Source organism: Amblyomma americanum, chromosome 2 (assembly GCF_052857255.1).
Source record: "Amblyomma americanum isolate KBUSLIRL-KWMA chromosome 2, ASM5285725v1, whole genome shotgun sequence".
NCBI lineage: Eukaryota > Metazoa > Arthropoda > Arachnida > Ixodida > Ixodidae > Amblyomma > Amblyomma americanum.
In genome coordinates, this window is record NC_135498.1 from 96,230,384 (window position 1) to 96,245,312 (window position 14,929).

Here is a 14,929-nt window from a genome sequence, read left to right on the forward strand (position 1 = left end):
AGACAAGCGCTGACTTTCAACTAAAAATTTATTGCTCGGAACGTGGTAATAAATACATCAGGCTCTAAGCAACAAAAGAACACATAGGAGTGATACACACTTGTCCACGCACACAAAAAATACCAAACAGATACAGCAGCATTACTTCCTTGCAGATAGAAATTCTAATTCTTTCTTTGACAAAGATAAGGAGGGACTACTGATACATGCGTCATTTAGCCGGGCGATTTCAGCAGCTTCAATGATTTCTCGAGTCAGCGTATTGGGGTGTCTACTTAACACTTTTGTTTGTTGGAAGAATGGTTGGCACGTTTTGCTTTCGCAGTCTCGGCAGTGGATGCCGAGGTGCCCTTTAACAGTATTATAAACAGTGATATTATGTTCTCTTAGGCGCTCGTTCACACATCTGCCCACGTTCCGAGCAATAAATCTTTAGTTGAAAGTCAGCGCTTGTCTTTGTGTATCATCCTGTGGTCCTTGTCTTTTCGCGCTGTTCTTCCTGAACATAGCAAAGATAGCCTGCATTGGGATGTGTTCCGCTCGCAGTATGGGCCCGTTTTTTGTTATGTTTTTTATGTCGTTAAGGGTCGTTTCCCTACTTTTTGACCCTTGTGATTGACATCAGCGTCTCGCGTATCTGCGGCTACCATTTGTCTGGCATTTTTGGCGAACAACATCTGACAGTAAGCGCAGGAAGTTTTTTGCCGTTAGCCCTTGCTTCATGCCAAAGGAAGAGGGGCGTAGCCGTTTGTCTGTTAGTAAGCGGCAACGAATGAGAACAAAACGAGCGAGAAACATCCCTTGTTGTCGTAACTCTTTTTCCGGTGACGGGTGGAGAGTTTCCGCCAATAGGTGAGTAATACAGGTTCGATAAAGTGGAATTGAAATGACAAATGAGCCTGACGGTATCAAAGCGTCATCAAATGCCCGAGTGCCTTAGGGCGCGCCTTCTCCAAACTCGTCTAAATTTATTGAAAAAGTTTATCCATAAAAACACCTTTAATGTGGGTTCTTTAATGTACTGTCGTCAGTTTGACAACAAGGAACGGGCAAGTGGTTAGACCAAAAGTGTCTAGCCCTATCTGTGGCGGGAGCCGGCCTCTTCTTTTCACATGCGGGAAAGGGTTGTGCTGCCTTACCTGTTCCTGTCAGTAGAGCATGGCACCTCATTTTGTCACTTTGCTTCTGAAAGCGACCACCGCTTATAGCCACCAGTAAAGTTCCAGGTGACCCACGGGCTTGCACGCTGTTATTCGTGATTTAGTTTGGTTTACAGTGTCTAACGTCCCAAAGCCACTCAGGCTATGAGAGACGCCGTAATGGAGGGCTTTCTTTAACATACAGGCGCGGACATAAGTAAACGGAGCACGCGAATTCGTTCTAAACGCAAACACGTCTTTCCTATAGGGACTGAAGAAACATTAATCACCCGTGAGAAAGCGCACTGGCGTGCCCTGTCTTCATGCACACACAGTATGCAGCAATATCAATTAGGCAACGGGCGAAAAATGTTGGAAGGCAATAGCGCACTCCGTTTACTTTTGCCCGCGCCTGTACATTGATATCGCGCGGTACATGGACCTCTGGCATTTCGCCTTCGTCGAAATGCGACCGCAGCACCCGATAGTGAACCCGCCTCTTTAGGGTCGACAGCCCAGTACCTTAACAATTAAGCCACCGCGGCGGCTCCGTTCCTTTTCTTAAAGCTTACCACAGTGCCGTAAGCATCCCATGAAGCGCCAACACAACGAACGGGATAACTGCGGGATAAATGCGAAAATATCAAGTTGCGCAAACGGAATGCAGCTTTGTTATTTCAAACTTCCACACAATGGTCCTCGAAGCATCGAATTGAAAATTACGAGCACCACTAACGATTACCCGGAGTTAATTTATTTCACGGTGCCTAAAATAGGACATACGCTTGAAATCTAGCTGTGCTTATTTTTGTGGTTGTTTGAGGCTCGACGCTGAAAATGCTGCGTGCTGGAGCTATTTTTGTTTCTTCCTCTTTGAGTATTTTCAGTGGCTTTTTAGGCCGGTATCGAGTTTCCCCTAGCCAGTATTCCTGAGGTATGAAGGGGGAACTATTGCGAAGATACCGCACCTTCATGACGACGGATAGCCAAAGAGAGAAAACTCCCTAGAGAAGAGGGATCGCCCATCTAGTATTCGTGCGGAACGGCACATTTAACACAGAGAAGCACCTTGAATCATGTCATCGCTGTTATGACATAAAAATAACTAAAAGATGTTACCTGAAGTCTTCCATAGTGCATTTCCTCGGACACTTCCGGCTCTGAACGATCGTTGTGGTCCATCATGCTGAGTGTGGCAGCAGAGGATCACTGCATTCACAAGGGTACGAGAAGTGGCACGCCGTGAAAAAAAAAGATGTGTTGTCAAAAAATCACATAGGAATCATGGGTGAGTTCCTGGATTTCTCTTTTAGTAACAAACCTTTATTTTGACATTTTTTATCTTCGATTTTCACACATTTGTATTTTTGTAGATGACTTTTTTTTCCCTGCCCACTCTTGCTGTAGCCTTATTAAGGGTGCAGCAAGTATAAATAAATAAACTAATAAATAAAATTTTATGGACATCAGGAAAAATTCTAGACGCGTCTTTAATTATTTCTGCTTCAAAATTGCAGGAGCTGACAGGTGTGGCCATGCAGTCAGATAGTGATCGATGCGCTGGTGTTGCCATGCATCTGATATCAGTTTTCTAATTGTGTGTGTCATAAAAAGAGGGCCATAAGAGTACAACCAACATAAGCCTAAAAGCGTGTAATCTTAAAGCAATCGACTAGAGAGGATAGTTTGCAGCTATGACTATGTAAGGAAGGTTTTGCTCAAAAGCATGTTAAGAATTTACATGCCTTTATTCTCCCACTTTCTAGTATTGCTGTTGCTCATTTCATTAGCGCTGCAATGTGAGAGCATATCTTGCTCTCAAAATGTGTAAGGACGTGTGGCAGCTGCGGTTTAGAATTTGCTAGGCTCTCAGCCAGGAGCTTTGGAAAAGCTCCTGGCTTTTTTCTTTCTTTCTGTCGCATCGATTTCTTTCTGTCTTTTCTCTCGCATATATTTTATTTATTTGTAATCGTACTGCCGTGTAGAGAGGCCAACGAGGTGGACAAAATCCACAGAACGAGAGATAACGCGTAATGCGAGGCGATACTTCATATAAACACACGGTGCTGAGAAGAATGCGACTCTGACAAGAGGAACACAAGAGAGATACAGATTTTACTTCGCATGAAGAAATACGATGACACATGGTTGGTCATCAACATGACCGCACACTGCAGAGCACAATGACACCACAAAGGCCTCTCCATATCTCTAAACTTAACCCTGTCTTAGGCCAGCGATGAGCCGCTGCGGTGGCTCAGTGGTTATGGCGCACGGCTGCTGGCTCGAAATACACGGGGTTGATCCCGGCTGCGGTGGTCGAATTTCGATTTAGCCAAAATACCAGAGGCCCGTGTACTGCGCTATGTCAGTGCGCGTTAAAGAACACCAGGTGGTCGAAATTTCCGGAGCCCTTCACTACAGCATATCACATAGCCTGAGTCGCTTTCGGACTTAGTTAAAGCTCCTTAAACCATAAGCCAAATATCAGGCCAGCAATGGCTACCTTATTCCCGGAAACGAGCTAATCTCATACCCCTGCCAAACTTTCTGCCGCCGCCTGCTACGCTTGGCTTCTCTGGGAATATTGTTCATTACCCTTAACGACCATCGGTTATCATTCATTTGCTTTACACGAGATGCCCATTTTCTTGGAACCTTTCGGGATTCCACTCATTTCCCTTAGTTCCCTGAACCGCTGCGCTCTCTTCCTCTAGCTTAGCGTAGCTCCTATTATTTTCCTCTCTATATAGCTCATTGCTTTGCCCTCTGTTTATGCTGACCCTAATTTCTTTATCCGCCATGCTTCTGCCCCTTACGAAAGCGGCGGTACAATAAAGTTGTTAAATACTTTCATCTTGAAGGATGTTGACAAACAGCGACTCTAATCCGAGAGAACCTGCCAAAAGCGATGTACCCCATTCTTCTTTATCTATTTATTTTACTCTGGCTGTCGAGATCTGCCGTCACTACCAGTCCCGTAATATATTTCGTAACATTTCTGTGCCTTGCTGCCCATCGCAAACTGTCGTTCCCGCTGGAAACTTTTGAACATAACTCTGTTTTTCTGCACGATTGATTGATTGACTGATTGATTGATTGATTGATTGATTGATTGATTGATTGATTGATTGATTGATTGATTGATTGATTGATTGATTGAAAACTTTGTTGAAACGTTTTCAATGACCAATTGGCCTGCGCCGCAGCGTGGGCACTGCAAACCAGTCTTCGTTGCTGGTCGGGATCCTCTCTGAGCAGAATAGCTTCCCACTGCTGCAAATTCGGATTTGATGTTTTAGATCCACCTTTGTGCTTTGCTTGTCTACATCATTGATCATGCTTTGCAGTTCGTCCAGTGATTTATTTAGCAATGAGGCGACAGGAATACTCGTTTAACGGTTATAAACTGTTGAAAACTCGGTCTCTCATTATCTTCTGTAAAAGCTGTGTGTAGCACGGCCAATATTGTGTCTCCCTGCCTAACACCATTTGTGTTGGGATTATACCACTTCATTTCGTACGAACAAATGAACTGTAGTCGCTATAGAGACTCTGTAGTAATTTTAAACATGGCTTACCTACACAATGCCTGGAAGACTGCTGTGGTTTAGACTGAGCTTAATCCTTCCTCATAATTTATGAAGATCATTTAAAGTACTTCGTTCAATTCGGTGCGTTGCTCTATCACCTGAATGATACTGTGAATATGGTCTATCGTCAAGTACCCTTTACGAAATGCTGCCTGGTACTGAAGAAGTGTCATAAAATTATTAATGACCACTTATGCGTCGTCAAAACATTTTAATCAGGTGAGCTGACAAACCTGCACAAAGAATAACGCTGTTACCTTGTGTTATACATGCAGCTTTCCAAGCTAGCTGTCCGGATTAGGAAATGCTATAACAATCTTATGGAAGCATTTTTTTTCTCCTGAAATCGCACAAGTCGGATATGCCTTTTAGATGTATTGTAATTGAGAACGCCTCATGGCAAAGGCAAATTAGCCGTTTTCTTGACCACTCGAAAGGACCTAATATGTGTGATCCCACCAACAAGAATTATACACATATGAACTTTTTTTTTTAAGCGCAGACGTTGGGTTTTTCGTTTCCGTAGACGTGGAAGATTTAATCTGCTCAGTGCGGCATGCAGAACTGTTGAAGTCCATACATATGTGTATTCAGATCTATGGCGCTATACCTTTTCAGGATTCCGCGGTGATAAGAGGAGAAAGTTTTTTATCACTCCTTGAGTTCTGCCTTTGATCCACAGTAGTTTCTTTTTAACAGAAAAGTTCTTTCCAAAAAAGGGCATTTACACAGAACTTACTGTTTTCCAAATGCTATGCATTATATTTTGATCTTCTTTTGACCGTGCTTTAGCATCCTCGATTGATAATGGCTGTCTTGCGATTTGTAGGTACGTTCATAATATTTGGTGATTACATCTACTAAGTATACGCTTACACATAATCTTAGGAAGAGGTTTTTACAAAAACAAGGGAGACGCCTTTCTTTTACTCATGAACTACCGGCGAAAAATTGTTTGCTGATTTTAGATATTAACATAAGGTGTTTAGGAGAGCATGTTTGTTGGATGTCTTATCTCAGAGTAAAGAATGAATTGCTCCCTTATGTTTCCACACGCTCAAAGGTAGTCAAGATGGCTATCGTCTGTCCGCCTAGAATCCGCGCTGATTAAATCATGTGCTCACATTGGGATAGTTTTAGGATTCACATTGACAGGCTTCTAAAGGCGGCCTTCCCATGCTTCGTCTTGTCTGCAGTAGCGAAGACCCTGTTACAAAAAATAAAGGTAGAAGCAAGGCAGAGGCAAGACAGGACAAAATCTAACAAAAGTGGATTCCTATACGATGTTTCCTAAACGATGATGATGATGACTGGGTGAATGAAGCCCTATCGCCCGAATACGCATGACAAACCCTTTGTGAAATCCGCGGCGCGTGTTTACAAAATACAAATGGCCTTTGGAGGGTTCTGTACAGGCTAAACGGGTCATTGCGTAAATGATAGAGCATGGCAGCACCATGAGTCGTTAAAAAAAGGGAACTGAGTCGAACTTGCCAGATCAGTGCAAAAAGTTCAAATGTGAGCATTCGATGGTATCAGGATTCTGGGCAGGAGTAGTGTTAAGCAGGCATGTGAAACACTTGAGGCTTTTGTGATTAGACAATAATGCATGTTGTAGTGATTTAAGTGTTGCCCTTCGAAGAAAAGAAGATGCCTTCATGAAATCTGTTTCAAAATCACATGGCCTTCATAGGAAACAGCCATGGTTCCTTCGAAGAATGAAATTCTTTTCCGCTTGAGGTGGTTTGGGCTTATGGGCGCTGAAAGTGTTCTTTTATTGTTGTTTTATTACTATTGACACTCCTCTTGCGGTGATTACCTTTTATTGGCAATAAGTTTCGCACTAGAATTAGGCAACAGAAGCTGTGAGACACTCCATAAAAAATAAAACGAGCTTTCGATGTTTGTAATCTTTATCACTATGGTATTTGCTCCAAGACGGATGAATTAGTGGCATGGCATTTGTGCGGTAGTCAAGTGCATGATTTCTCTGTATGTATTTGAACCCTGATTTGGTAAATTAGCAGTTGGTAGTCCAGCCACTTTCCGGCCGTGTTCCTAGTTTCCTGAGTGCGTCTTCTTTTTACTGGTGATATGTTCCTAGTGTAAAGTTGCTATCCCCTTCAGGCGACAAATAAATCTGCTAGAAGACAAAATCATTTTTTTGCATAAATGACGATCAGTACACTAAGCAGAAGTGATGTGCAGAAAATTGCACAAAAATATTCATATTTAAGCATATTTTATTCGCGTGCACATTTGTGGACAAAGCGCCTTAAAACCTGATACATGAACCTAAAGACTACTACATTTGCTAGCCTTTTCTAACTGAGTGTTAGGCATGAAAAAATGTTTAGCTGGGAGAATGTACTCTTAAGGCAAATATTTGGTAGTTCAGGACTTATAAAACAAATAAAAGCAGTCATTCTCTGACGACAGGTAGAGGAAAATTCGGTATTCCGAGCACCGAACGTGGCTTTTAGGTGCGTAGCCTCCACGTCGGCACCGTTGGGCAATTAACGTGTTCAGAAGTTGCGGCCAATGGTTGCTTCCTATATAAGTAATGCTTCAAGTCTGGCTGCATCAAAGGGGTATCGAGTGATCTGAGCACAGGTGGAAAGGGAGAGAAAGAGAGAGCATGTTGCGGCCTGTTTTACACATGTTTCTGCAAAAATGAGAAATAAATCTTCAAGGTCGTTGTTTGCTCAATATATGTGAGAGACCTCAAACAAACTGTCCCGTCGCTCTACAATTGTGCTGATTGTTGTTTTGTAGCCATGGAGCGGAGCGGCCAGTTTTGAATTGACTATGGTTTGAGGGCACAGGTTCCTCTTTTTCATCCTCCGTTGTGTAGTGCTGCCGATTGGTATTTTTCTCCTTCTCGGGTTTCATACAAAATGTAATGAATCTTGCTAAAAACCGCAGCAAAATTTTCAAAACGAAAGAGAAAAATGCCCTGACCGCAAGTGAGGAATGGTTGCTTCCTTCGGATTCATGCGTTCTACAGTCTAGCACAGGTGGTCTCTGATCCCTTCTTTTCGAATATCGGTAGGGAGCCAAAGAACCTCCTACACCTCGCTGACTTTAAGCAGTGGTCATAGCGCCCTGTGTTCGCCAGCAGCGGCTCAGCTAAGTCGTGCTTCTTTCTGACCATCTTCGGGTCTTCATTGCTAGGTCGGCCGAACTTCTTTGGAGGTGCTTCTTCATAGACTATTTTTATAAAAAAAACACATCAGGGCTGCAGCCGTCCAACGTTCTCTTTCCACAAGCATAGTTTTCAACGCCCAAGAGCAGTAAACCTATTTCGTACAATACGTGCACAAAAAAAACGGCGCGTTGTGGAGAGAAAACACCACTTTGATATTTTCGGCATTAAGGCGCTATGTCCACATTTGTGGACGCGCCAATCTGAACGTCCATCGCAGCACATTTTCTTCTACCATGGCGATGAAAATTGGTGCTCCGTTTATACATTAACCTATCGACACATTCCAAGCTGTAAGTTGTATCATTCACGATCATTTCTAAAAATAGGATGCAGAAAAGAAACGCCATTTACTCGTCCCGCCAAAAACCAACGTGACGCACATATTTTCTTATTTTTCCCAAACGCATTTCAATACAGCTGCAAGATATGGCACCATAAACTTATCAAGAACTTAACAGGAAGGGTAAGAATGGTAAGAGCGCGGCATTCAAAGGCGGAAATTCGCCTTGCGCACCAAAATATGAGGCAGCTTAGGTCGCGTCCACATATGCTTACCGAGCGCCTGAAGGGGATAAGCAATTCCGCATTTATGGAAATAACAACGTTATACCTTCAATGTGGAGCTTAAGTGACCGCTTCAATTTTTCCACTCTATATCTCGTTGCGTTGTCTTAAATTCGGGCTGAACCCCGTTCATTCGGTACCACATTAGCTCTGCTTGAGTGGTGGTGGTAAACTGGCACTCATATTACGAGAGTACCTGCCAAATGCGGTCAAATGCGGTCTACTTCATTTCTCTTTTACGTGTATTTATTGCACTCTCGTGGCCGAGGCCTGCGTTCACTGCTAGCTCAGCAGATATATTTCTTAACACTTCCAGTGCCTCGGTACCTATCGTAAAGAGCGGTTCCCTTCTGAGAACTTTGAACATTACTTTACTTTTGTGCATGTATAACTTTAGATCGACCTTTCTGCTTTGCCTGTCTAGGTCATTGATTATGCTTTGAAATGCATGTCCTGAATTACTCAACAATGAAATGCTATCAGGCAATCTGAGATTAATAAGGTGTTCTCCATTAACTCCAAGCAACTATTCTCAAACGACATCTCTGAAGGACATCTGGGAAAGAGTAGTTTATAGCACTGGCTACATCGTGTGTCCCTGCCTAACACGGTTCCTGTTGCGATTTCAATGCGATAGCCATAAGGCTACCGTTAGCGGCACGCGGCAGTTAAAAAAAACAACTGGTCGTCAGAGGTTGCTCGGGAAGAGAAACCTGAGTCTCACAAGCAGCGCCGATGGCACCACCTGGCGTCACAGGGAAGTGGCACATCGCCTGACCGCAGCATCCCAGCGCTAGGCGTGGTATGAGGACTCCCAGGGGTCAATGAATGTTAAGTAGTGGATAACAATTCCCCATTTATAGGAATTAACCTTAAGGCGGCTCTTAAGAGTCCCCTCTAATTTTTTGTCACTTTTTATGGAGCACTACAGTTTTTTATGGAGGACTATGGTGGCTGTGCAGCCGCTATATATTTCTTCAAGCATTTTCAGATATGGCTCAGCTGCACCCTGGTTCATAATGCCTCCAAGACTACTGAGAGCTCGACTGAGCTAAATGCTTCTTTTTAGTTGCAGAAGATTATGTACAGGGCTTGGTTATATTTTTTACATTCCTCTAGCTCTTGAGATAGTGTGGATATGGTATATCGCCGAGTAGACTGTATGAAAGCCTACTTGGTCCTTGTTTGATCTGAAGTCTGAGGTTGTCTTTATTTTGTCAGCTATTAGCTTTGCAGATATTTTGTATTAAAGGAACATTAAACTCATCAGTCAGAATTTTTCATGTAATCGAAAAATAAAGTGTAACGCTTTTGCCAAGTTTTAAGTGCTAAGTGTTAAGTGGTTAGCAATATGCTTGTAACACCCTTTTCAAGTCACTTGCAGATTAATGTTCAAAAGTAGTGGCAAGAGAGGCATTAAATTCTGCTATGGTTCCCAGGGAAAAAAAGTATTTCAAAACATTGAGCGTGCTTTACAATGGAGTAAGTTGTGGGTACCACGGTTTCTAATAGTGCGAGACATGAAACATTCAGTGTATATTCATGCGTTTAGTCTAAAGGCATTAGTGTAAAAATTGAGCAGAAATTTAAGGCTCGCTATCTTTCTCCGCATGTTGCAGACTTCTCTGAGCGGGTCATCTTTGCTACTACATTCTGAGCGATGTTTCCTCTTATCGGGTGCAATGACGAGAGCTATTCCCGGAAACGATGTTTGGCCGGCGAAAACTCTAAATGCAGGACGACAGAGCTCTTTGCAAAATTCAAGGGCTTAATCTCATCCAACGGTATTAAGATCACAAAAAGAGGGAAGAACGACATTTTGGAGCGACATTTTGGAGGTCAAATCTGTTCCTAAAATGACCTCCAACAGGACGTACGCGGCCACAGCTGTGCGCTTCGCAGTAACTGCCGTCGCTACGCCAACCGTGGCTCCAACCGGTCGCTCTCGCTAGCTGTGCCACGTGGTTCACCCAGTGATAAGTGCTTTCTAGATAAAAGGGAAGCGCTGGCTGCCTAGATAACGCAAAGGGACAGCGGGAGAGGGCTGCTGCTCTGGGCCCTACGGGGCTGGGAACTCAAAGGGCCCCCGTCGCTTACAGCTTGGGTCTTCTTGCAACCGAGGGTATCTGTTGAGCATACCTTCATCTTCCTCATCGTTGCTAGGTGCGTCTCTTTTCTCTGTCCTTCCCTCTTTCTCCTCGCTCCCCTATACACTAACTTCTTTATCCGCAAGAGCCAGCGGAGAATGCTAAAGATAGAGTGAGTTCGAAGGCCCATGCAGTAAAAACAGGGTGTATACGTACGTAGCACCTAAAACCTACGTCGTCGACAACTCGGAGGCTGTGGCTATGTGCATGCCCTACTGCCAGCACAGAGACTGCCCTATAATACTCTTAGGAGACTAACAAAACCGAGCCAAGATTCCTAGTTAAGATGGAAGAAGACTTTTGTTTGCCTCTCGCTTCCAACCTTGCTGTTTCAATCACCCAATGGAACACTGCCTTAGACTTCGTGTTCTACAAGTTTTCTCCTACATGTGACCTGGAAGTTTCCCGGAACGAAACTGTGGCAAACTACTTCACGGACCATAAGACTGTCTTTACGTTACTCTGCAGGAAGAACCAAGACTTACCAAGTGTTAACAGTAAAGAATACTGTGCACTGCAGTAAAGATGAACACAGGCCAAATTGTGTGTAACCACGTTTAACCGAGCTTTCTCTCCGTGTAACCTGGCTCAGTTGAGTTGAGCCACAGCATTTTTTTTAGTTTCCAGTATCTTGCTTTGCTGTGATGTAAGTCACCAACCATGATGGCATCTTTGCAGCCCATTAAATTGTGTCCGTATGTGTTTAATGTTGGGGAGAGTACAAAAAGAACTGCGAACATACTGAGGTAAATTTTTGACGAACATAAGTACCCGTGCTATGCTTTTGGAGGTTAAGACTACTGTTTCAATAGAGGTTTATATCGGAGCGATGGGCAGCTGAAAAAGCGGCGATACGTCCGCGATGTTTTCTAGGCGTGTATGGGTGTGAGTTGCATGCTGCGCGCTAATGATATGCACAATTTCATTTCGCCCCTCCAAATATGTAAAGGGATACAGCGTGAGAGCGAAGCGGAGCTTTGAAGTGGCAAACAGCCGGTATCCTCCAAGGCGCTAAGCAGTGCACAGCGCCGGGCTCAATGCTGTGCTCAGGGGAACGACGATTCCATATATCAGCGACGGTGGCGGGGAGGTAATAAAACCGCGCCGAAACGGCGGCAGTAGTAAAGGGGTCTCAAAGCAAAGCCACGATGACTGCTGCCCCTACTCGGAAGAACCGTGCCATAGGGCTCAACCGCATATTTTTTCCCGCGAAGAACGCCGTTATTAGTACGTCTTCTGTGTTTAATGACTTAAGGATGCCTGCGGCGGAAGCGTACGGCATAAAACAGTCACCCATTGCACGAATAACCGGAATATCTGCAATGCGTGACAGCGCTATGATTAGCCATTCCAGGCTACATAGGAATCTGATCAACGTATTAGGAATGGCTAATCACTTCTAGCGCGTTTCAGATAGTGGTAAAAATGTGGCGGAGGTCTCCTGTATAGACAATAAGAAAAGGAGGTCTAGCGTAGAGCATGCCCGGCTCGTAACCAATGGGAATGCGGTTCTATTCCCACCTCGGCCTAAATGCTTTTCATTCTGCCGGCTCTTGCTCTTTTAGGGTAGCGGTTGCACCGCTACGTTGTTCAGTTCTGACAACAGTTGAACCCTAAGCACTGATTCGTAGGATACTAACAGTTAAACAGCACATACTGAGCCGCCTCTGTAAGCAGTCCTGAGAACAAAAGGTTGGGTCGACGTATCTCATCGCCAAAAAGACAAGCTTTAATTTCAAGATGACAGAAAGCTACTAGAGAGTACTGAAACTTGGTATTTGAGCGTAACAAAGGTGTGGCGCTGCTCATAACAGAAGGTTCTGGTGAGGCTGTACTAGCTTGGTTGATGGTTTAGGGGGGTTTAACGTCCCCAAGCAACTCAGGCTTGAGAGACGCCGTAGTGAAGGGCTCCGAAAATTTCGATCACCTGGGGTTCTTTAACGTGCACTGACATCGCACAGTACACCTAGAATTTCGCCTCCATCGAAATTCGGCCGCCGCGGCCGGGATCGAACCCGAGTTTTTTGGGACAGCAGCCGAGCGCCTTAACCACTGATTCACCGCGGCGGCAAGAGGCTATACAAGCACCTGGAGCTCACATTATAAAGCACGATCATCATTTTATGTACATCAGGAACGCTACTCACAATTATCCAATTTACAATGTAATGCACCATCTCCGGCCATAATATAACGGAAAAATTCGGCATTCTTATGCATCCTGGTAATTCTGTGCCACGACCTTGTAAAATTGCTTTGCCCCGGAATCGAATAGGTCATTCCGCTTAACGGTCAATCGCTAGCGTGTTCTCCCAACGTAGCACACCAATGTATTCCTCCGTTTTGGTGTCAACATAATTATTTCTACTTGTGCTTATCCTTTTGTTCACTCACGTTTATTTCTCTGTCTTGACTTTCTCGCACTAATTATTCTAACCCGCCACTCCAACATCCCTTGTCAGAGGCAAAGCTTGAAGCCTTTTTTTACCTCACCAAGAACTTTCTGTGGTATATGCCATAGACCCTCAGTCCAGTTTAATCCTAATAAGTATAAATCCTAACCAGTACAAGAAAGAACAAAATTTTTGCTAAGGCAGCACAGCAACATTGCATGCTCAGGTACATGACACAAGAATACGTATACGCACCTTCCGAATGCTCCTAGACGCAGCTATAAATAATTTCTCCCCATGAACAAGCAGAAGGTGCGGTGACAGGCCCACCATGTGGTGTTGCCCACTGTTCCTGGAGGGTAACTACTTGTACTTTCCCGCAGCAAAACAATCGCCGAGGAAAAAATATAAAACTTCAGCCGTCAACCGACCGAAGGTACGCTATGGGCAGTTGATAAGAACGACGGTCCAGATAGGGTCGTCGCTAAGGCCCTGAGGCTTATCTTTTCGCGGTGCTTTTTTCAACGCCGCACGTGTCACCTGCTCAAGCAGCCCTAGTTGTTCGAAGGACGACTTAGCAAATGGCACGACCGATGACTTTGATACGTGCGGCTACCTATGAATCTTTTAAATCAGGCAACAAATCCACTGCCTGGACTGCGCTAAGGCGTTTCAAGACAGCGCAGAGCCAATTTCTAAACAACTCTGGTCGGATGTGAGATGCTTCAGGCGACCCAAAGGTTTCGTGAATTAGCCAACTCATACACGCTTACGTGACCACATTAAGAGGAATTACACCGGCAGAGATGTGTATTGTGAGCACGAATGATTGAATACAGATTGAAGGTACGAGGAGAAGTATTGCGTCGCAAATAAAGTAGCGAAGTTACAAGAGCGCAAGGTGTGGTGGTTTGACGATGTTATCAGGAGGGACGAAAAATACCCCAGATGAAAAACTGCAGGGGACACGATCTCCACCTTAACCGCACGACGCGATAGCGTATTGGATTAATTTCCATATATGAAGAAGGCCATTCCATGCTTTGCATTCATATTTTCCTGGGATTCGTTTTACCCCTCCTGGGACAATGGTGCAGTCGGTAAGCGCCCTGCGATGGAAGGTGTTCTCTGTGATTGGCCTTGTGCGACCCAGGTTAGTATTCCCTAGAGACGAGTCATTAATTTAACTGCCACCTGCAATGGTGAGCAGTCTGCTCACTATCCGGTAGGCAGGTTGCGATGACGCCGCAAGATCACGTGACCACCTGGATTGCCCACCATTCTCCTAGTCTACTCTCTGACGTCACGTGCCAGAGCCATGTCAGTGATTTTTCACTCCCAATACAAACGCCAACAACGCCAAATTTTCTGGTCAACGGGCCATTTACGGCTATCGTGTTTATATGAGCCTTGCGCGTGTACAAATAAAACCTTTGTTTTTTTTCGTTTAAGTTGTGACAGCATGGAGATAAGAAATCCTTAAGTATATTTGCGAAAGAAAATTAACGCTGTTATTTTGTGGCACACAAGTCTTTGTACACATGGTCGTGTTGCCGCTACCTGTCTGCTTAAGTGCGCCCTTTAGGCGCATGGTGCCACCGGTAACCCTGTACTCGCGAGGCGCTTTTCTCTTGCCGCAAACGAAGCTGGTTAGATTTCTTCACTGTCGCTATGTTCTCCCTCCTCCCTTCATAATGACGTCCCTCCTGATGGTTCCCGTGGTAACCACCCTGTGGTTACTCATACCTGCGCTCTGGCTATACCCTTCTCCTCCTTTTAGGGTAACTGCCCTTCGTTCGTTCCAATGGCAATTACCTTTCTGCTACGCCTTCGTATACTCTCGCCGTGGCCTCCTCCCCCCATGATAACCTTTCTCATGTTGGAG

General features: G+C 44.5%; 1 protein-coding gene across 2 annotated transcripts in view; it reads right to left on the minus strand.

The window, feature by feature from the left end:
• LOC144121643 (caspase-3-like) overlaps positions 1-13,444 on the minus strand; it is a 31,865-nt gene extending 18,421 nt beyond the window's left edge. Inside the window, exons 1-3 of one of the 2 annotated variants that reach the window (XM_077654960.1) lie at positions 13,300-13,389; positions 5,857-5,939; positions 2,259-2,348 (exon numbers count right to left, since the gene is read on the minus strand). In XM_077654960.1, coding sequence (XP_077511086.1) covers positions 2,259-2,324 — 66 coding nt within the window. In that variant the 5' untranslated portion in view covers positions 2,325-2,348; positions 5,857-5,939; positions 13,300-13,389. Of the gene's footprint in view, positions 1-2,258; positions 2,349-5,856; positions 5,940-13,299 lie in introns of both variants that reach the window. The other variant, XM_077654959.1, reaches the window with a different exon arrangement.
• Positions 13,445-14,929: the final 1,485 nt, after the last annotated feature.